This window comes from Anabas testudineus, chromosome 22 (genome assembly GCF_900324465.2).
Source record: "Anabas testudineus chromosome 22, fAnaTes1.2, whole genome shotgun sequence".
Taxonomy (NCBI): domain Eukaryota; kingdom Metazoa; phylum Chordata; class Actinopteri; order Anabantiformes; family Anabantidae; genus Anabas; species Anabas testudineus.
In genome coordinates this window covers 5823985-5841937 of record NC_046630.1, presented here as the reverse complement: position 1 = coordinate 5841937, position 17953 = coordinate 5823985, and the positions used below count along the sequence as shown (strand labels likewise).

The 17953-nt window shown below is 41.2% G+C and overlaps 1 protein-coding gene across 2 annotated transcripts in view; it reads left to right on the top strand.

Moving 5' to 3' along the window:
- The first annotated feature begins 1980 nt into the window (after positions 1 to 1980).
- Positions 1981 to 17953, top strand: part of plekhh1 (pleckstrin homology domain containing, family H (with MyTH4 domain) member 1) — a 29658-nt gene continuing 13685 nt past the window's right edge. Inside the window, exons 1-9 of one of the 2 annotated variants that reach the window (XM_026340344.2) lie at positions 1981 to 2221; positions 6391 to 6573; positions 13095 to 13157; positions 14298 to 14447; positions 14551 to 14634; positions 15005 to 15086; positions 15537 to 15719; positions 16262 to 17025; positions 17386 to 17464. In XM_026340344.2, coding sequence (XP_026196129.1) covers positions 6430 to 6573; positions 13095 to 13157; positions 14298 to 14447; positions 14551 to 14634; positions 15005 to 15086; positions 15537 to 15719; positions 16262 to 17025; positions 17386 to 17464 — 1549 coding nt within the window. In that variant the 5' untranslated portion in view covers positions 1981 to 2221; positions 6391 to 6429. Of the gene's footprint in view, positions 2222 to 3476; positions 3668 to 6390; positions 6574 to 13094; positions 13158 to 14297; positions 14448 to 14550; positions 14635 to 15004; positions 15087 to 15536; positions 15720 to 16261; positions 17026 to 17385; positions 17465 to 17953 lie in introns of those variants that run through there. The other variant, XM_026340346.2, reaches the window with a different exon arrangement.

Genomic DNA, 17953 nt, shown 5'->3' with positions numbered 1-17953 from the left:
TATATAGAAATACACACATGCACAGAGCTAGACAAGAGTATTTGTGGTGCTTAAAAACTTTTATGTCAATATGTGATCTTCTTTCCATGTCACGCAGCCTCCTGTCCAAATTTTGCACAGACGAGCAGCTGAGAACTTCTTGCAGTTATTTGTGTGTGTTCTCTGTCTGCTTCTGATTCCGTCTTCATGCGTGCACTCTGTATTTGTGTATTGCGACTACTTCAGACAGTGGACGCAGCAGGGTGTGTCACACCACTGCATGCTTCTTACATTAACACACAAACTTAAAAAATGATGCCTTGGTTCCATTTCAGGCTACATTATCATTAGATTTAAAATGTCCTTTTCATTTTATTGTAGTGAGACAGTTTTGTCCTGCCTGGATGGATTACTGTCATGAGCTATGTAAAAGGAACCTAAAAAATAATGGGAAACCTTTATTTGGGTGTAACATGCAACAATCCAATAGCTCAGACATTATAAAATGTTCCAGATGGAGATGTATGAAGACTACAGAGAGGAAACCGATCTTCCCACCAGGGCCACAAGTCTGCTTCTCTGATTAGGGCTCCATTTGTTTCTCAGCTTCATTGCTGATTAAAACTGCGTGACTCTGAACTATTTCTGACGTTTGAGGGGACCCTTGTGAGGTTTAGGGAAAGAAGGCCAGTGCTCTGAAGGCCTTTCTGCACTTGTATTTTGTTGGTGTGGTCTCAAACCGTGCCACATTATCCCCTCACAATTCTTTTACTACCCAGATAATGATTCATTACAGTTGCAAAGCTCCACATGGTGGTTTAACAACTTTTGATTCCAGTAAAGCCCAGCCTGCAAGTTTGCCAACAAACAAACATACTGTAATTAGGCTACTTAAAATGTTGAAGTTGAACTTCAGTGCTCGCTCATGGTGGTCTTTAAATTTGTGATTTCTACACAGTAATAGGTATAAAGACAGAATCAAATTACTTAAAGACCCCCTCCACTCACAAATGTCTTCTGTTTCCTCACTTGGATGTTTAAGCTTCACTGTGCAGAATGACTGTGTGTACAATTTAATGTTTTTTGAACATGTACATTGTGTGTGTTGTGAAATTTGTAAGGCTGGATCACCAGTCACTCACCCCAGAGCCTAATATTTACAGTTTATGTCATTCCTATAAAAGTTATGTTTAATGAAATCACAAAAATAAATGAAGTATGATCCAGGAAGGTCCTGAGTAGAGGACACACTGGGCTAATTGGGAATTTAGGTGTGAGCCCTTCAGTCTTGTAACAAGCTAATCCAGTCATGGACATCATGAGTTTCTTTAAAACTTAATTGTCGTTTGTTATGCAACTTAAACAAGTGTGAGAGTGGAAACTTGAAATTCCAGCATTGGCACAGAAAATTGACATTTTATCAAATACATGAAAATTGTGCTTTGTGTATTTTAAGATAACATTAATGAACAAAAACATCTTGCACACTTGCAAATTATTATTCCAAACATGTAATAGATATTTTCGTTCATGCTAGTATTGACGTGGCCTCTTGGATTGCTGATGTTTACATCAAGAGTCCAGACTTAAATATCTTTAAATTTAGATAATACTTTAAAAAAACTAAATGTTTAATTAGATCAACATAGCATGTTAAATGCTAATGATGAATATATAGTTGCAAACGTTTACATGTTGATGATAAAGAGGTAACTTTCTCATGGGAAAACTACATGAGACCTAAGTTATTATTCAAAGCAGTGTCTCTTTATATGTCTTAAAACATGTCTGGAAGGGATCTTTAATCTCACAAATGTGTGCACCTATGAAATGAACTGAATCCAATTAAAGGGGCAACAGTTGCAAGGAGCTATGTTTACATCCTAAAGGAAAAACCTAGGCCAGCCTCCATGCAACATCCTGAGCGGCTCCTGCACATAAGGGGCCTGACTCCTGCAGAAATTTGATCCTGCATTGGGCCCTTTAAAGGAATATGGGATGAGTCTGTTGAATGGAGCTGAGAGAGAGTCCCAGTGAAGTCTCCAAAGAAAGCGAAGCCCAGCAGCGGGACGAGGCGACACAACACAGGAACCCTCTGGAAAGAAATGAATGAGAAATGACAGCGAAGAGAAAGTCTGCGGAGTGAAGAGGAAGTTATGAGCCGGATTCCGACGAGCAGCCGGGGAAGGTGTCCGTGAGCGGAGGAAGCCGACTGAAGACGGAGAGACAACAAAGTCACAAGGTAAAGCGGCTGAGAAGCGCTGCGCTCCAGCAGCACCGACTTATCTCCGTGCTTCTGCACCATCGCTGGTTTACATGCACATGTGTAGTGATGAAGTTCACCAGGACGCATGAGTTGGTGCGTGTTTGGCACAAAAGCCGCAGCTGCAGCAGTGTTTCTTGGGGGGTTTCCGACGCCTGGTTGAACTCCATTTTTTGCTGACTGACGGTTTCACGGTTGCTACTATTCTCCTAAGCAGTGCGCGTCCTGCGCACCTGTTCCTTGTGGCCTTTTTTGGACAAAATCTTGGCCGCTTCTTACCAGTGGGGCAGATCTAATAACATATATTAACGCTGCTTTAGATTTATAAGTGATTGCATAAAAAACAATCCATCTAGATATCATGTATGCTCTCTTTTTATATCATAGACTAGACTTATAAGTATGTGTTTGCAGCACAGCAAAGCTGCAGAGGTACAGAAGATGTTTACACCTCAGTACAGAGGAATGTCAGGGCCTGTATTTAAAGTGGAGACTGATAATAAGTGTGGTCAGTTTGCTGAGGGCTGTCATTAACCTGCTCTGGGAGAGAGCTGCACATTTGCTTGCTGGCAAAAGTGGGAGGAGGAGAGGATGTAGAGGAAAGAAGGAAGGCAAGAGGGAGGGAGGCAAGAGGGTGGGAAAAGTTGCTAGAGGTCGAAGGGAGACGCGCAGGAGGATGGAAAGTGAGAGGTGTTGTAGGAGGAGAGGTGAGCCACAGAAAGAGGAGTGAGACATGATAGTTAACAAGATAAATGAGTGAAGATTAATGTGATGTATTCATGATTTAAAAAGCAGGCTTGCATGGGCTTCTACACTTGTTTTAAATGTCAAATCTGAGTTATAAATGCATTTTGACTCTGAATTATTACAAGATCGCAATAAAAACTAGGGCAAATGCTGTTATTTATGAAGTTTTAAAACATATTTCAGTTGCACTCAGTGATATACACCTCTTTTCTAGGAGTAGGTTGAAAGTTTGAGAAATATGAGGCTGCACTGGAGCTTTTCCACTTCATTTTATAGGAGTACGTCCCAGCTGCAGATGTGAAATGGGACCAAAATACTGAAGCAGGCAAGTGTGAGGCCGACTTGACCAAATGGGACTCAGCAGAGTTCCCCCTTTGTTAAACATACGGGCCGCTGACAAGATGATTAGGCAATATGTAACACACCCATACTTGACTCTTCATGCTCTCAGATAATTTGTCCTTGTCTCCTTTTGTACACACAGCGATCTGCCATGCTGACACGAATCTGCAGCGACTGACCCAGATTTACCCTCATGCTCCTGAAGTGTCCGATGGGAGTCTCTCCCTCATTTTTTTGTTTTGTTTTTTTAAAGGTGGATGGGGGCGGGTGCCCAAATGTGGGGAAGCCAAGTTGGACTTGAGTAGAGACAACAACAGCATGGATTTGAAATGTCTGGTGGGGATGATATCACTGAACCACCTAATCACTTACATCACCACAGCTGCATGCTCAGCAGTGTGTCAGTGTATATATATGTGTGTGTGTGTGTGTCGGTGTGTGTGTGCAAATGTGTCTGTTTCCAATCTATTTCTGTGTGTATCTCCATCTGTGTCTGTCTGTGCTCTGGAAAGCTAGCGCTGAGTTACAACTGGCCGGGGAGTGTGTGTTTGAATATGTGGTGATTAACGAGCTTCTGTCAATGGAAGGACTGACTTGAGACTTGTACATGTGCTCTCTGCATCCTCTAAAGATCCTTTAAGGAGGCAGCACACACCCATGAACCTTGTACCTAGAGATAAATGGCAAAGGTGCAGACGCACAGCTAGAAAGAAACATCACACACTGTAGTGTCCAAACTATTTAATGACGACCCATGATATCTTCCAAATTTCGAATAAAAACTCTTCTTGCTGGATATTAAATCTCACTGTCTTGCAGTCAATGGAAAGCAGTTGTTGGCGATGGCAGCCGTAGAAACTATCCTGCTGGGATCTTTGTGGTAGCGTTTCCATTCAGTTGTCTTCCCTAGTATTTGCTCTGGCTGTGTGTAAGCTTTACAGCTAGATGGAAGTAGAGAAGCTCTGAGGGCCTTCGTGTCTGTCTCCAGTCACGGGAGGACACACCATTCTGGCTTTAAACTCTCCCATGCACCTCCCCACCCGCCCAATATGGGTGGCCCAAGTGTGACCAAACATGGATCTACAGGGCTGTGATGATTCTGGAAAGCTTGGTTTTTGTTGTCTTGAATTATTTTTCCCTCACCTACCTGAATGTTTCCAAGTTAGGATATGCCTGACAGACGGATACTGCAGAAGAGAATAGCATCTATCAGATTGTACATAGCAGTAGGCTAGACACACTGTGACACAAATTTTATTTCTGTAAACCATGCTACAATGGAGGATTATAGTCATGCAAAAGGAGAAAATGACTCCATTCTAAGTCTTAGCTGTAACAAAAGCTAAACGATGGACTACATTACTCCTACACACACAGTAGAAATGACCTCATTCTTGAAAGGCTGCTGTGGTGGAGCTTTTATCCTTTTTCACCCCCGTGCAGAGAGAAGATCTGGTCTTTTGTAACCTCTGTTTTACTTTCCTTCTTCATCCTGAAGTTTGACCTTAAACCTGTTGATTATTCGTTCGGTTTGATGGAACCAGGTTGACGTGACCAGTAACACTCCCTCCCTCATCCTATGTTCAACAAATAATTGTTCTGGGGAGAATTAGCATGGCAGTGCTGAGAGTGTTTAACTAGCAAATGGCATGTTTACACCCAGCTGTTTTAGCTCCTGGAACGGGGCCTGGCCTCCTCTGTCCTGTCTTGCCCCAGTGTGGCCCAGCAGGGCTTATTCAAGCTGACTGACTTCCGCAGTTCCAGTTTCATGTTGGTGTCCTGCTTTACTTGACCTTCATGTCCTGGAGAGAAGGAGACGTTGGTAGCTGGACCTTGACTGCCCAGCCTTGGTACAGTGGTCGGCTGGCAAAACCTCACATGCCTGACTTCTGTAATTTGTTTGCTAGGCCTGTATTTATGAGCATGCTAATTGTAGGGAGCACTGTGGTGCAGTTATATTTGCTGGACTTTGAACGTCTGCTGTTCTGTTGACGGTGTCTGGCTTCATTTTGAGTCTGTCTGAAAACACAGACTTCCTTGAATTTCATTTGGTTTCATTTTTACTTTAAAAATATGCAAAACTCCACTAAAGAACTCACAGATCTCAAATCACCAAACCTCTCATGAGTTGTAACACAGAAGCTGATTGTTATGGCTGCTTTAATCCCAAGATAATCAGAAATTTATTGGGTTCACACAGCAGGATCTTAACCTTTGTGAGTATCCTGCAAGGGAAAAATAGCCTCTAGTCAATCTTCCTCAGGTAAAAATAACTTCAGCGTCCCAGTTTCCCACATTCAGCACTCAGCCCATTCATTCTCACACATTCTTTCCTCCTTTATTTACCGTCACACGCTGACGGGCCCCCTCTCTAGCTGTGATGGGACTGTCACGCAGAAAGACACTATTGTGCTGCACGGGATCCCATTTCACTCCTGTCTTGTAATTAAGAAGGGATTGCATGGCTAGGGAGTTGTGTGTGGGGGGGTGGAAGGGTTGTGAGGTGTACTAGGGGATTGGGTTAGTAGGTTAAAAAGCAGAGTGCAGACCTTCTTTGTAGCTGGCGGACCTGGGAGCATGAACCCAACTCCCCCACCTACACAGAGCTTCCCTGCAGAGATTTTGTTCAGTGTGTGTGGGCATGTGGAGAGACTGAGAACGAAAGGGAAACAAAGATTTCTTTAAGCTGTGTGTTTTGTTTGTACGTATAAAGCATCCATAGGCGCGATTAGTGTGTGTTTGCAGAGCATGTGTCTTTGGGGTTAAGTGACTCAGAGCAACACAGAAAGTCAGAGGAAGCTTTCATTAAACTCGTGTCATTGTGGAGTCATTAGTGTTTACGCAAATTTTCTCAGTGAATCATGGGAAGTGTGGGCACCAGTGAGCATTTTAGAGGGTACTTTACTTTTTCTGCTCTTGCACTGTAAAGGACAACAGAAGCTACAATCACAGGATTACGTGTGCTTGCATGAGGGGCTAATATTTGTTATCTTATTATTGATATTTACAAAAAAGTGACTTCATCGCACTCTCAGCATCAAACTGCTTTTTTCTTTCAGTCTGGTCTGAGTCCAGAGGTTGAGCTGTAAATCTTCGTCATGGCGGATGTTATGGAGAGTGGCGGGTCGGGCCCTGTTGGAGCGGCCAGCGTGGACTGGCAGAAACGCTGCGTCGCTCTGGAGATGCAGCTGCTGAGGTTCCGGCTCCAGGCAGGCAAAATCCGGGAGCTACTGGCAGAGAAGGTAAGGAGGAAAAGCATCATGTGTAGTATAGCAGGCAGAAGTTAAACAGAGACGCTGTGTCTAAATTCACTTCCTACATAATACCCACTTAATGGACAGTGTTAATATATGTTATTAGTCCGCAGTGAATTGAGGTTAAAAAACTTCAAGATTCAAGGAGAACAGAATCTATTTTCATCTGAAATGCCCTCCAGGATTTCCAGGGAATCCCACAACATTCCCAAATGATTAGTAAATGGGAAATCAATATGTACCGAGCACCATTTGCTGTGCTACTCAATGCTTGGAAATGTATTTGCATTCCCCTCCTTGGCCTCACCATCAGGAATCCGTCACTGTAGCTGAGATTCAGAGCCAGTACCAGTAAACTGAGAGCTTTCTCTTCCTGATCGTAGCCGTACAACAACTGTTGCACCTAAAGTCCAGACGGGACTAATGGATTGGAAACTGGCTGATCTGTCATAAAACAAAAAATGTCTTAATAGGATCAGAGCCATTTTAACAGGTTTAGCAGGTTTAGCTTGTTTCTGTTAGGTTGCATTTAAAATATTTATTTGGTCTGACACCACATTGGTATGAATTGTATAAACTGAATATGCAACCATTTGAACCACGGTAGTACTGTGGAATAGTGGTTGACTGATTGATTAGTCAGCAGATTAATCAGGTTGATGTTCTTAATTAAGCGTAAATAATATAAAACAGAAACCAATTCTCACACCATTAGCCTATTGGTAAGAATAAACACACTTATATTATTAATATTGCACCTCAAACAAAGCAGTTGCATGATTATTACTGATTACTGCAAGGCCATTAAGCAACCAGAAACTCAGAAATAAAGCAACATTATGTCTATAAACCAGTAATATGAATAAATTATGGTGCTTTTGTATTAATTCTAGTGTGCAAAAAATTAAAGGTGTTCTTTTTGATTGAGACCCCTGCCCCACACCTCTAGTCAGGCTTCCATTGGGAGACCTGAAGTGCATCTACCCTTTCCTCTTTCCCATCTAGCACACTACTTTTGAGTGGAGACAAAACACAGGAGACTGCCACAGGCATTCAGCTAGTGGTATACTTGATTTTATTTTTATCTGATTCTCTGTTAAGAAAGACAACATCTAAAACAACATACCAGCATCATATGTTAGCCTTCTCTCTCAAGACCAGCATCGGCCATTAAAAAGTGGCCGACCACGGCCGTTTTTAACTTGTCATGCCACATTCATCTGCAAAATAAGTCATGCTGTTATATAGTCTTGCTAAAGGCATGCAGATCTCACTGCCCTATGATCATCTTATTCTCTTCTGGCAGTGTTTTTAAGAGTGTTGTGCATGAGGAAACAATTACAGCATGTGAATCAGCTGAAAACACAGGTGTGGATGACTGTATGTTTATGTGTGTGCGTAAAGACAGATGATATTACTCAGCTTATTTGCCTCATTCTGTGTCATCAGAAGTTGGCTCCAGTCTCAGTTAATATGAATATTTAACATTTAACTCATCACTTCTGGTGCTTCCCCTCAAGTTGGGAAAGTAACCGTCAGCAACCGGCCAAATGCTTGTAAGGTTGTGGCTGTTGTAACGCCTGACTACCAGACACTTTGGAAAGTAATCAGCTGTCATCAGGAGATTCAGTTCAGTTCAGAAGATTTGTTGGTAAAAGAGTGGAAATGTTTGGATTAGAGAAAAGAGGAGTGAGTTTAGTAACAGGAAAAAAACTCTTCTCCTGTCTTGTCAACAGTTTTCAGTTAGTTTGTTCGTAGCTTTACAAGCGATTGTCCTTTATAGACTCAAACAGCTTGGAGCTGCTTTTGTTTGAAGTGTCACAGTGCTTTGCTTTCTGTATCATCTCCAATTCTGGAGCAGTCAAGAGGTTTATTCAGTCAGTCAGCAGGATGTTTACAGTCCAAACATAACCCAGTGGCTGATAAGAGCAGGACGACTCCCTGCTGTGTCCTCTGTCAGGTTCTGTCAGATCTCCAACTTCCCTGTGAGATCCCATGCAACACACACACTTACTAATATTTAGAACTGTGAAAAGTGAGAGCAACTCAGCAGCTCATTAAAAAAGGGTTTTATAATCTCATAACCTTGGAGGGGGCACATGTTTGACTTGTACCACAGTTCAATTAGGTCGTTGTCACTGACAGTTTCCTCAAATTCAGGAAACGATCAAACAGTTTGCAGGCAGAATTAAGGACACAAGAGTGGGTAAGGTTATACCAGCCGTGCAGGTTGCTATAAATTTATTAACAAAGTCGTCAAACTAAGCTCAAATCTGACTGTAAAGGAATCTAAAAATCCAGCATATTGTAAATCAATAATAGCAGCTCTGTGAACATCATGTGAACATTTTATTTAACAGTTAAGTCTAACTATCAGACTAATGAACCTGAGAATTTTGCCCCATTCTGGTGTTAAATAATGCAAATAAACCAAATCTATAGCTGAAAGTAGAATTCAAGTCATGGGCTATGGACTATGTGGCGGGCACTAAGAATGAATAGATGATAAGGAAATGATCGAATGTCAGCCTTTCCCTATAACTGCTAATAAAGCTAATAATTGCGGCTTGCGATGCCATATTAAAAACTAGTAACCAAATACACACATGCATACTATTAGCTCCTTATTTTGAAAGCGGACTAATTGCTCTCCTTTCCTACCTCTCTCTCATAAACACACACACATTATTAAAGAGTATACACAGTATTTATTATTAGAACTGTCTTTTGGCTGTGTTGCCAAGAAAGGAAATTCAAGTCCTTTTTTGTTTTTTGTTTGTTCTTTTGAAAATAGGCAAATTAATTCCTCACTTGTCTTAAACAAACATGTATAAACACTCTGAGCAGTTTTTACGTCGAGGCCTGTGCTGCTGACTGAGTTTTTCTTTTTTTTTTTGACTGATTCCGTCATGTTATTGCTGTTTGGAAAGAGTGCTTCACGCTCTTCATCCCCTCTCTTGCCAAGTTAGGAGTGTTTTACACATTGACCCACTTTGGTATGGAAAAACATGAAAAAGAGAAGTTGACGTGGTTGCATATGACATGGCATTTATCTCCAGAGTCTGACTGCAAGAGGGGGACTAGAGAGAGAGAGAGAGGGAGAGAGAGAGAGAGAGAGAAAGGGACGATTACTCCATTTAAGAGTTGGGTTGAGTTTTTACTCTGGGTTGAAAAGTGTAATTGATGACTGTTAGTATTAAGCCTATAAAAACAAAAACAAAAATATTGAAAAAGAGCTTAAAAAAGTTCTAATCTAATCTAAATCTAATTTGCTAAACAAGCTAAAGATTCAATTAAATCTATACAAAAGACTTAAGGTTTAGTTTTCTGATTTCTTTTACAAAATAGGGAATAATGAATAATGAATAAGAATAATATAAAGTTAGTGCTCTACTGGTTAATATGACAAAGCATCAAACTGCTCATGATGAACTGATTATACTGTAAAAACAGTTCCTATAAATAAGTCTACAGCTGTGCTCGGGGCCTCTGAAACTATCCTTAGACACATGCTTTAAGCTAAATGCTAACATGAACACGTGTCCACAATAACATTACAGAATGTGAGGAAAGTGTAGCTCAATGTGACTCTGTGGCAAGAAGCCAGTAAAATAAAGTGATTAAACACTTATTGTAGGGAATATACAGTACAATCACACAGGATCAATTACCTGGAAAATATACGTTTCTATACAACTCCACTCCACTCACTGAGACAATATAAGGACACTTCAGTATTTTATCTCTTTTTGTTTCTGTCTGTTCATTCTAATCTTTTGACCAGTGGCTTAAACATTTAATGATTCAGCTGGAGACATGACTAACCACTTGCTGTGTTCAGGTGTTAATGATTGAAATTGGGAGGCATGAGGAACACTTAAGTGAACTCTTTTACTTCATCTGTTTACTACTTTGTGTCCAATATCGCCAGTATGTACTTCAGAAATAGACAACAAACAATTTTACCATCGTATTTTTAGATCCCAACCACGTGAATGTAAAACCATGTGTAAGGAAATAGAGTGAGAAAAATGCAGACACCAGAAAGTTCACTAAATAGGATCAGATGTCAGATCTCTGTCAGCCTGTCGCTGGCATTAATAGTAAACTGTAGTAACTGTGACAGTCTTCCCAAGCCGCCTCTAGTTGTTTGAAGACAGCTTGGCAGTCTTGGGCCTTAGGTGTCTGGGAAGCAGAAGATCTGTTGCCAGTTCTCGTCTTATCTCCACCTCTCTGGATACTATCATTCCACACTAAAGCAAAAGGACATCACCCTGCATCACTACATGATTATTCTGCAAACACTATGCACAAATAAATTTACAAATTCAAATTCATAGAGGCTGACTACAGATATACAGAATATCATCAGATGAATGCCAAAAGTGGTGATATATGCGACACAGACTGGTAACAGTGTTTTTACGAAACATGAGCCCATCTCGTTCATTTTCAGCCTCCTCAGCAGCAGAAGTTGGTTGTTGTGTTACCCTGTGGCTTGACAGATGCTGGATAGCAGACATAGTTGTCTCACACTTGCTCAGCGATAAAGACTTTAACAGTCGAACTCTGCAGCCGCTACTGACAGCACAAGCTTACGCAGTATATATCCATGTCTGAGTCTACAGGTTCCAGTTTCTTGCCATCAGGTCCCCCATTCGATTGCATGACCTGATCACCAACAACTTATACAGTTCCATTACAACTGTGCATGCACACAAACACACACTACAGATGCAAAAGGAGTGTAACAGTAAACAGTGAAAAATGTGAATAAGTGGATGTTTTGGTCAAAGGACCATCGTCAACTTACCAGCCCTATAATTTTAGAACATAACTTCTACAGTTCCCAGAGAGTATGTGGAAAAGTTTTGAGGATTTAGAAACATTGAAATTAAACTACACTGCAAACAGCATTAGATTTTAGTAGCAAATGTATTATTATTATTATTATTATTATTATTATTGTTATTATTATTATTATTATTAGTAGTAGTAGTAGTAGTAGTAGTAGTAGTAGTAGTAGTAGTAGTAGTAGTAGTAGTAGTAGTAAGTATTTATTTAACATTTATAATAGAAAGGTGAGTTACAAGCAGGTGATTGGGATGGATGAAGGATGCCTAACATGCAGGACTAACAACCTGCAGACCTGAGTTCTAGTCCCATGTCAGGTTGGGTTTAGGCAACAAAAGAACTTAGTTGCAATTAGAGAAAGATCTTTTTGTTTAATAAAGATTAAATAAAGATTTAATAAAAGTTTAATTACGTTAATTTGTGAATGTAAGCTCAGCTACTCAGACACCCCCTCAACACACCATCAGCTCCACACTCACAGTGTTGGCTTCCTCACACTTTAATCCCATGACTCAAGGTCCAACCACCTCTACCTCCTGACCCCTAGCTTGACCTCCAGAAGGGGTGTGGCAGCTTTTTAGGCCAACTGATGGTTTCTTCTGATAACTGCTTCTCACATCTTTCCCACACCGTGACCTCGGAGGTACTTTATGTTCAGCTAAAGTGCTTGCTTGCTTCTCCTATTTATGTTGCCTGAATGGAGAACAAATGCTATTTGCGCTTCTCTGGCTTAAGCTTGGTAAAACCCTTTGACTCATGACAGAGGCTTTTGACCTTGAGGTGAGGAGTCATCCAACCACTAACTATCAGCCTCCACCCACGCCTTCTCCTGCAGAGTTGCTCTGGCTTTAGTGAGTGTTAATCTGACTGTGAGGAAGTGTTCAAACATCGTGAGTACTGGATTCTGGGAATCAGGAGACTTTTATGGAGGTGACGAGAAGGTAGAAAGAAATACAAAAGAGGGGAAACAAAGATGACGGGAGGAATTCAAATGCATCTCTCAAACAGAGTGAATCCATTAGTGTATTTACTCTCCTTTCAACTGGGTCACTGAACTCAGAAGAAAAGGCTCCCAGTGTTGAACTGGTGTGTGTGTGTGTGTGTGTGCACAAGAATTTGGAGGTATTTCTGTGCATGTGTGTGCGTGCATGGCTTGCTGAGAGAGAGGCTACTTGCAGATGTGTGCATACTTGCAGGTTGGACAGTGTTTGTCTTTGAAAGCATGAGTATGCATGCTTGCACAAAAGGTGACGCAAGCTTGTGCACACACATATATACATACATAGCATTCCTTTATCACACTGTTGTTTGACCATCAGTCGTAGTGGGAAAGAGCCACCGAGGGCCTCTCTGTTGCTGGGACAATATGTCTGTTCCCTTCTGCCATAAAGGACTATTCCTTGTAAAATAGTTTATTAATTTTCTTGATTAGACAGTTGCTCTGCTAAAACATTTTAAATGGCTTCCATATAGTAATAGTGATGATGAAGGATTAAGACATTGTATGTGTGTGCATGTCCACTTGTCTCTGCAGGTGGTTTAAGTTCAGCTATTGTGGAGGAGGCTGACTCCATAAGGACCTAACTCCAGCATCCAATATACAAATTGATGAATGATGCTTACAACCATGGTAAAATCTTTTGTCTCTACCACAGATGCAAGAACTGGAGCAAAGGGTCATGGAGGCTGACCGTCGAGCTGAAAGTGCTGAAAAACAGGTAGCTAGGCATAACTCATCTTTCTAACCACAGACTTGCAAGTTGCAGCTTCTGAGTCATATTCCTAGTTATAGGCATCATTTCTGTTGGGATCTGGGTTTACTTAAACCAGTCAGACAGTGCAGGGAACACAGTCAGCCAGACAGTCAGGGAGCTGTAAACTCCCAAGTTAGGAAACTCTTTTGTGAGATAAAATGAAAGTAAACATTCTGGTTCATATTAGCTATTGTAAGCCATTACAATAGCTAATATAGTTGTACTCTCACACAATGTATTCATGCATTGTGGGGTTATTACATTTTTGTTTCACCCTCAGCTAAATTGGTTAATCTTGGCTTGTTTACAGTCTTTCTGATAGGTTTACCTGTAGTATTTCTCTCCTCTGACTTCTATTCCCTCTAGAACTAAATGTATATTTAACTTTAATGTCATTTTTAAATGTATTGGGTCTTCTTGTACTTCTTCCTCAAATATATTAAGTATTGGACAAAAACTAAAGTTCCATTTGTTAACTTTTTCCAGTGTTGTCTCTGTTTCTTTGATGGATATTTGCTGAATTAGAATTAATTTCATTAAAATGAGCTAGGATTAGTTCTTACTTGTAGCTCTGCGAAGGTTGTAAGTGCACTTGAATTCAAATGTATTTTCTGTTAAACTACTGTTTCAAGGACAAGAAAGAACTTTAATGCTCTACACTGAGCAACACAACAAATTCTAAATCTGACATCGTAAAGTCAAACGCTTGGATTTGGTGTGTTTTTTTGGACTCCTAGCCACTAATTAGGAGCTAACCTTTGATGGAACTTAAAAGCACAGTGTGGTTTGAGGACAGTAAACCTCGTGCATATCACACATACTCTGTCCCTTGTGCTGTTGGGTTTAATCACAGATTTGCGGTCATTACTGGCTCTTCCAGGTGTTTTCTGTAAGTGGTAATTTAATGGTGCCCTTTCTTTAAAAAACAAGAAATACCTAAGGGCTTAGAAAGCTTTTTGTTCTATTCAGAGTTGGCAAATGTATCCTTTGTGTTTTTTTTTCTTAACTTTCTCTGGTGCCCATCAGAACTAAACAAACCATTAAAAAATTTGAGCTGTCTTTTGGCTGTGCTTGTGCATTCACTCCTCTAATTATGCATTTCAGATCCATGTCATGGAAGAAAAGCTTAAGTCTGCAAACATACAAACCAGCGAATCAGAGAGCTCGTTGTACAGAAAGTATCAAGACCTGACCAATCAAGTTCAAGAAAAAGATGCTGTGATAAAAAGATTAGAGGTGCAGCTGGAAAAACAGGTACGGATTGAGCGATTGCATAAAGAGATGTCCAAAAATGTCCATTTATGTTCATAAAATGTAAGTTGAAATAATCCTAAGACTCTGTTTCCTCTGTCTCCAGATCTTAGTTAGAGCCCAGGAGGCAAAAATTATTGAGGAGAAGGCTGCAAAGATTAAAGACTGGGTCACCTTTAAGCTTAGAGAGGTAAGCTCAGACATGTATAGATACACCCCTGACTGAAGTCAGAGCCTCTGGGAAAGCCCTCATTGTCTTCTTAAGAGACGTCACAGATAGAAACAAGAGATGTGTATAATTAAAAGTAAAATCCACTGCTGTTTATACAATTAATTTTTATCCACAAAGAGTCTGAGAATGTAGAAATGCTTTGTAACTGACAACCTATGTGTCTCTTACGTTCAACAGTTTTAAGAGTCATCAAAGTTCACTAGAAAATTCAGGTCACTATAGGTTAGGTTCAAGATCCAAAGCTGCTTTATGGAATGTTTCACTATATGTATGATAAGATTTATCTGACTGCTAAATGTGCTTTAAGTCATTACACACTTTGTTGCAGATGGAGCAGGAGAACCAGCAGCTGAAAATGGCCAACCTGAAGCAGACAGAACAAATAATGCTGCTGCAGGATAAATTACAGTGTGAGTACCACTGTTCTGTATGTGAGAGGCAAGCAGCAGCCTGACATGTACAAAGGTTGCAGTGCCTTTGTTTGTTATTATTCATCTGGTGAATTATTTTACCCCAGAAAATGTTTATTTATATTTAGCTACTGCCTCATATTATGTGCTAACTGAGTCAGTACAGAAAATGTTTTTCTGAACAGCGCACAGGAAAAATCATGACGTAAAGCAGTGTGTTGGTTTGTCCTAGAGGATTTGTCATTAGTAGTAGTAGAGCTCATACAGGGATTTTAACTATTTAATATATATATATTTAATTAACTTATATCATGTATTTTTGAACATTGTATTGCTCAACTGTATTTTGTTACCAGTGGAACAGCCAGAGGTCATGTTGACAAGAGGGGACTGAATGAAGGACTCCACTGGGAAAGAGATTAAGTTGTTGCTGTTATCTTTCTCTACCAGCTCTCTTAGAGAAACCTGCATCCTCAGGATCCCCTGCCACCTCCCCTGTAATGGATACTCATCTAGTGCCCAACAGCCCGCTGTTTCCTCCCAGCTGCCCTGGCACACCCCCTACCCAAGACGACAGCTGGAGACAGATAGGTCCTCGTGGGGCTGCCTCTATTATCAAGATCTCGCCAACAGGTGTGATGCCATTTATATAATATTGGGATGAATGGCAGGAAGCGTTTTTGAGCAATGCTCCTTAGTTCAAAGAACATAAAGAGTCATGGTGAACATTATTTCCAACAGGTGGTAACATCTTGCTAAATAATTAAACAAACTACTCGGCCAAAAACACCTGGTTAAAGTAGTAGAGAATTGTATGTCAGAGTCTTATAATAGCTCATAGTCCAGTGATATGTTTGCAGTGGATAAAGTCAAACTGCATTAGATTACTTTTACTTTTATAATTCTTTTATAATATTCTTTTATAATATTAATAATTATTATTGTATATTCTGATGCTTCAAGGAGGTTTCTTTCAAAATACTCTTGAAAGAGTTCCAAATTCTCACCACCTGTGGGCTCAGAAGTGGCTTCTTCAAAGTTTTTAGCTCTTTTGTGGAGGACTGTCTGGACCCTAGTGTGTATATCAATTAAAACTGAAGTTTTTTGTAGTATTCCTCTAGCATTTGTTCATATATGGTCGGTTTCTCAAATGTCATTAATCTGTCCACTCCCAGATGGGAAAAGACTCCCTGAACAGATCAGTAAAGGGATTTGCCTCGGAGATTTTGCAGCCCATGATGCTCTGTCTCAGGGTCGAAGCAGGGAGGGTCCCAGCAGCCCTGTTTCCATCAGTGGACCAGATCTCCCAGTGGGCCCAGAGGGTCAAGCGGGTTGCTCAGACAGAGACAACTCATCTGATGAGCTCAACAGCAAGTTCCGCTCTCAGTGTCTTCACTCGTCATCATCTTCTTCATCTTCATCCTCCGCTTATGAGATGGCCCACGGACCAAGCTCCCCAGATTCATCTATAACCAAAAGCCCCCTCCTGTCACGCTCCCCCTCCACCAACAACCCTTTCCCCAATCCTCCCCAGCCTCTGATTCACCAGTCAGGAACCAGCATGACGTTACCCAAAGTCCGGACTCCACTCACCCCTAGAGACAGCATCCAGCTTGTTAAGAAGCATTACAGTCAGCCACAGCCCAGTCTGGACCGACTTCACCACCTTAATGTTAACATAGACATCATGTCCCCGTCCTCCACCTCGTCCACCCTCAAGAGTACGGGCACGACCACATCACCCTTCTCCCAGGTGGTTGAAGAAACAGACATTGACTATGGGCTTCCTGACAGCATGGACGGGGTGGTGGAAGGGCCAGAGACTGACGACCTATCCCAGGATGGGGTCTCTTTTGTGGGGCTCGCAGAGGAGCTGGAGCGGCTGGATCCAGAAGCTCTTAAGCCACCAACTCCTCCGTTACACCGCTTCCCTTCATGGGTATGAGAAAACAGTATTATTGGATCTTTCTTTTATATCAGTCACTGCTCAGGGCCCAGAACGTTAGAGATTAAAAAATAGTTTGACATTTGTTCACTTTCTTGTGGGGAGATGCCACTGTCATCCCTCATGTGTGTACGATAAATATGATGATACCACAGACAACCAGATGGCTTATCTTAGCACAGAAATTGAAAACAGCTTGCTTGCGTGTTTCCCACCACAATAAAATCCACGTACTAGCACTTCTAAATCTCACTAGTTAGCATATTATATCATGACTGTTTATCTGTACAAAAACTCAAGTGTAAAAACAACAATTTAACATTTTATGAGGAAGATGATTTAATTTTTCTCCAGGAAAGTCGGATCTATGCTGTAGCTAAGTCAGGAATGAGAGTATCAGAGGCCAGTCCTGGAGTCAGAGGACCCGGACGAGGTGAGTCTTCTCCTGGGGTGACCCACTTATTCTGTTATTGCTTTTTCTGTTGTGTGAAACATTCAACGTGTGTGTGTGTGTGTGTGTGTGTGTGTGTGTATGTTGCTTGTGGTGTTGTAGATAAGTGAGTCTGTGAAGTGACATGTCATTCAGCTGATACTTAAGCTACTGTGGGGTGAGTGTGGTTGGTTTGGATCTGTCATTGCTGCCTTTGATGTCACTTCCTCTATCCTGAGGCTCCACACACCTGTGCAGGTGTGGGCTCCTCTTCAGGAGGCTGTTCAAACCTCCCATCTTCACCTCTTGTTTTTTTTTTTAAAGGCTAAGGAAGAACATAGAAAGGGGGGTTTAGAGGAGCAGAGGCAGAGGCTGCTTTTTAATCAGAAGTGATGAAAGGACACTGTCTGGGTGTAATTACTGCTGTGTTTTCTGTCCCGACATCATCTATTTTGTCAGGATGCAGACAGTGAGGTGTGACAGCTCTCTGAC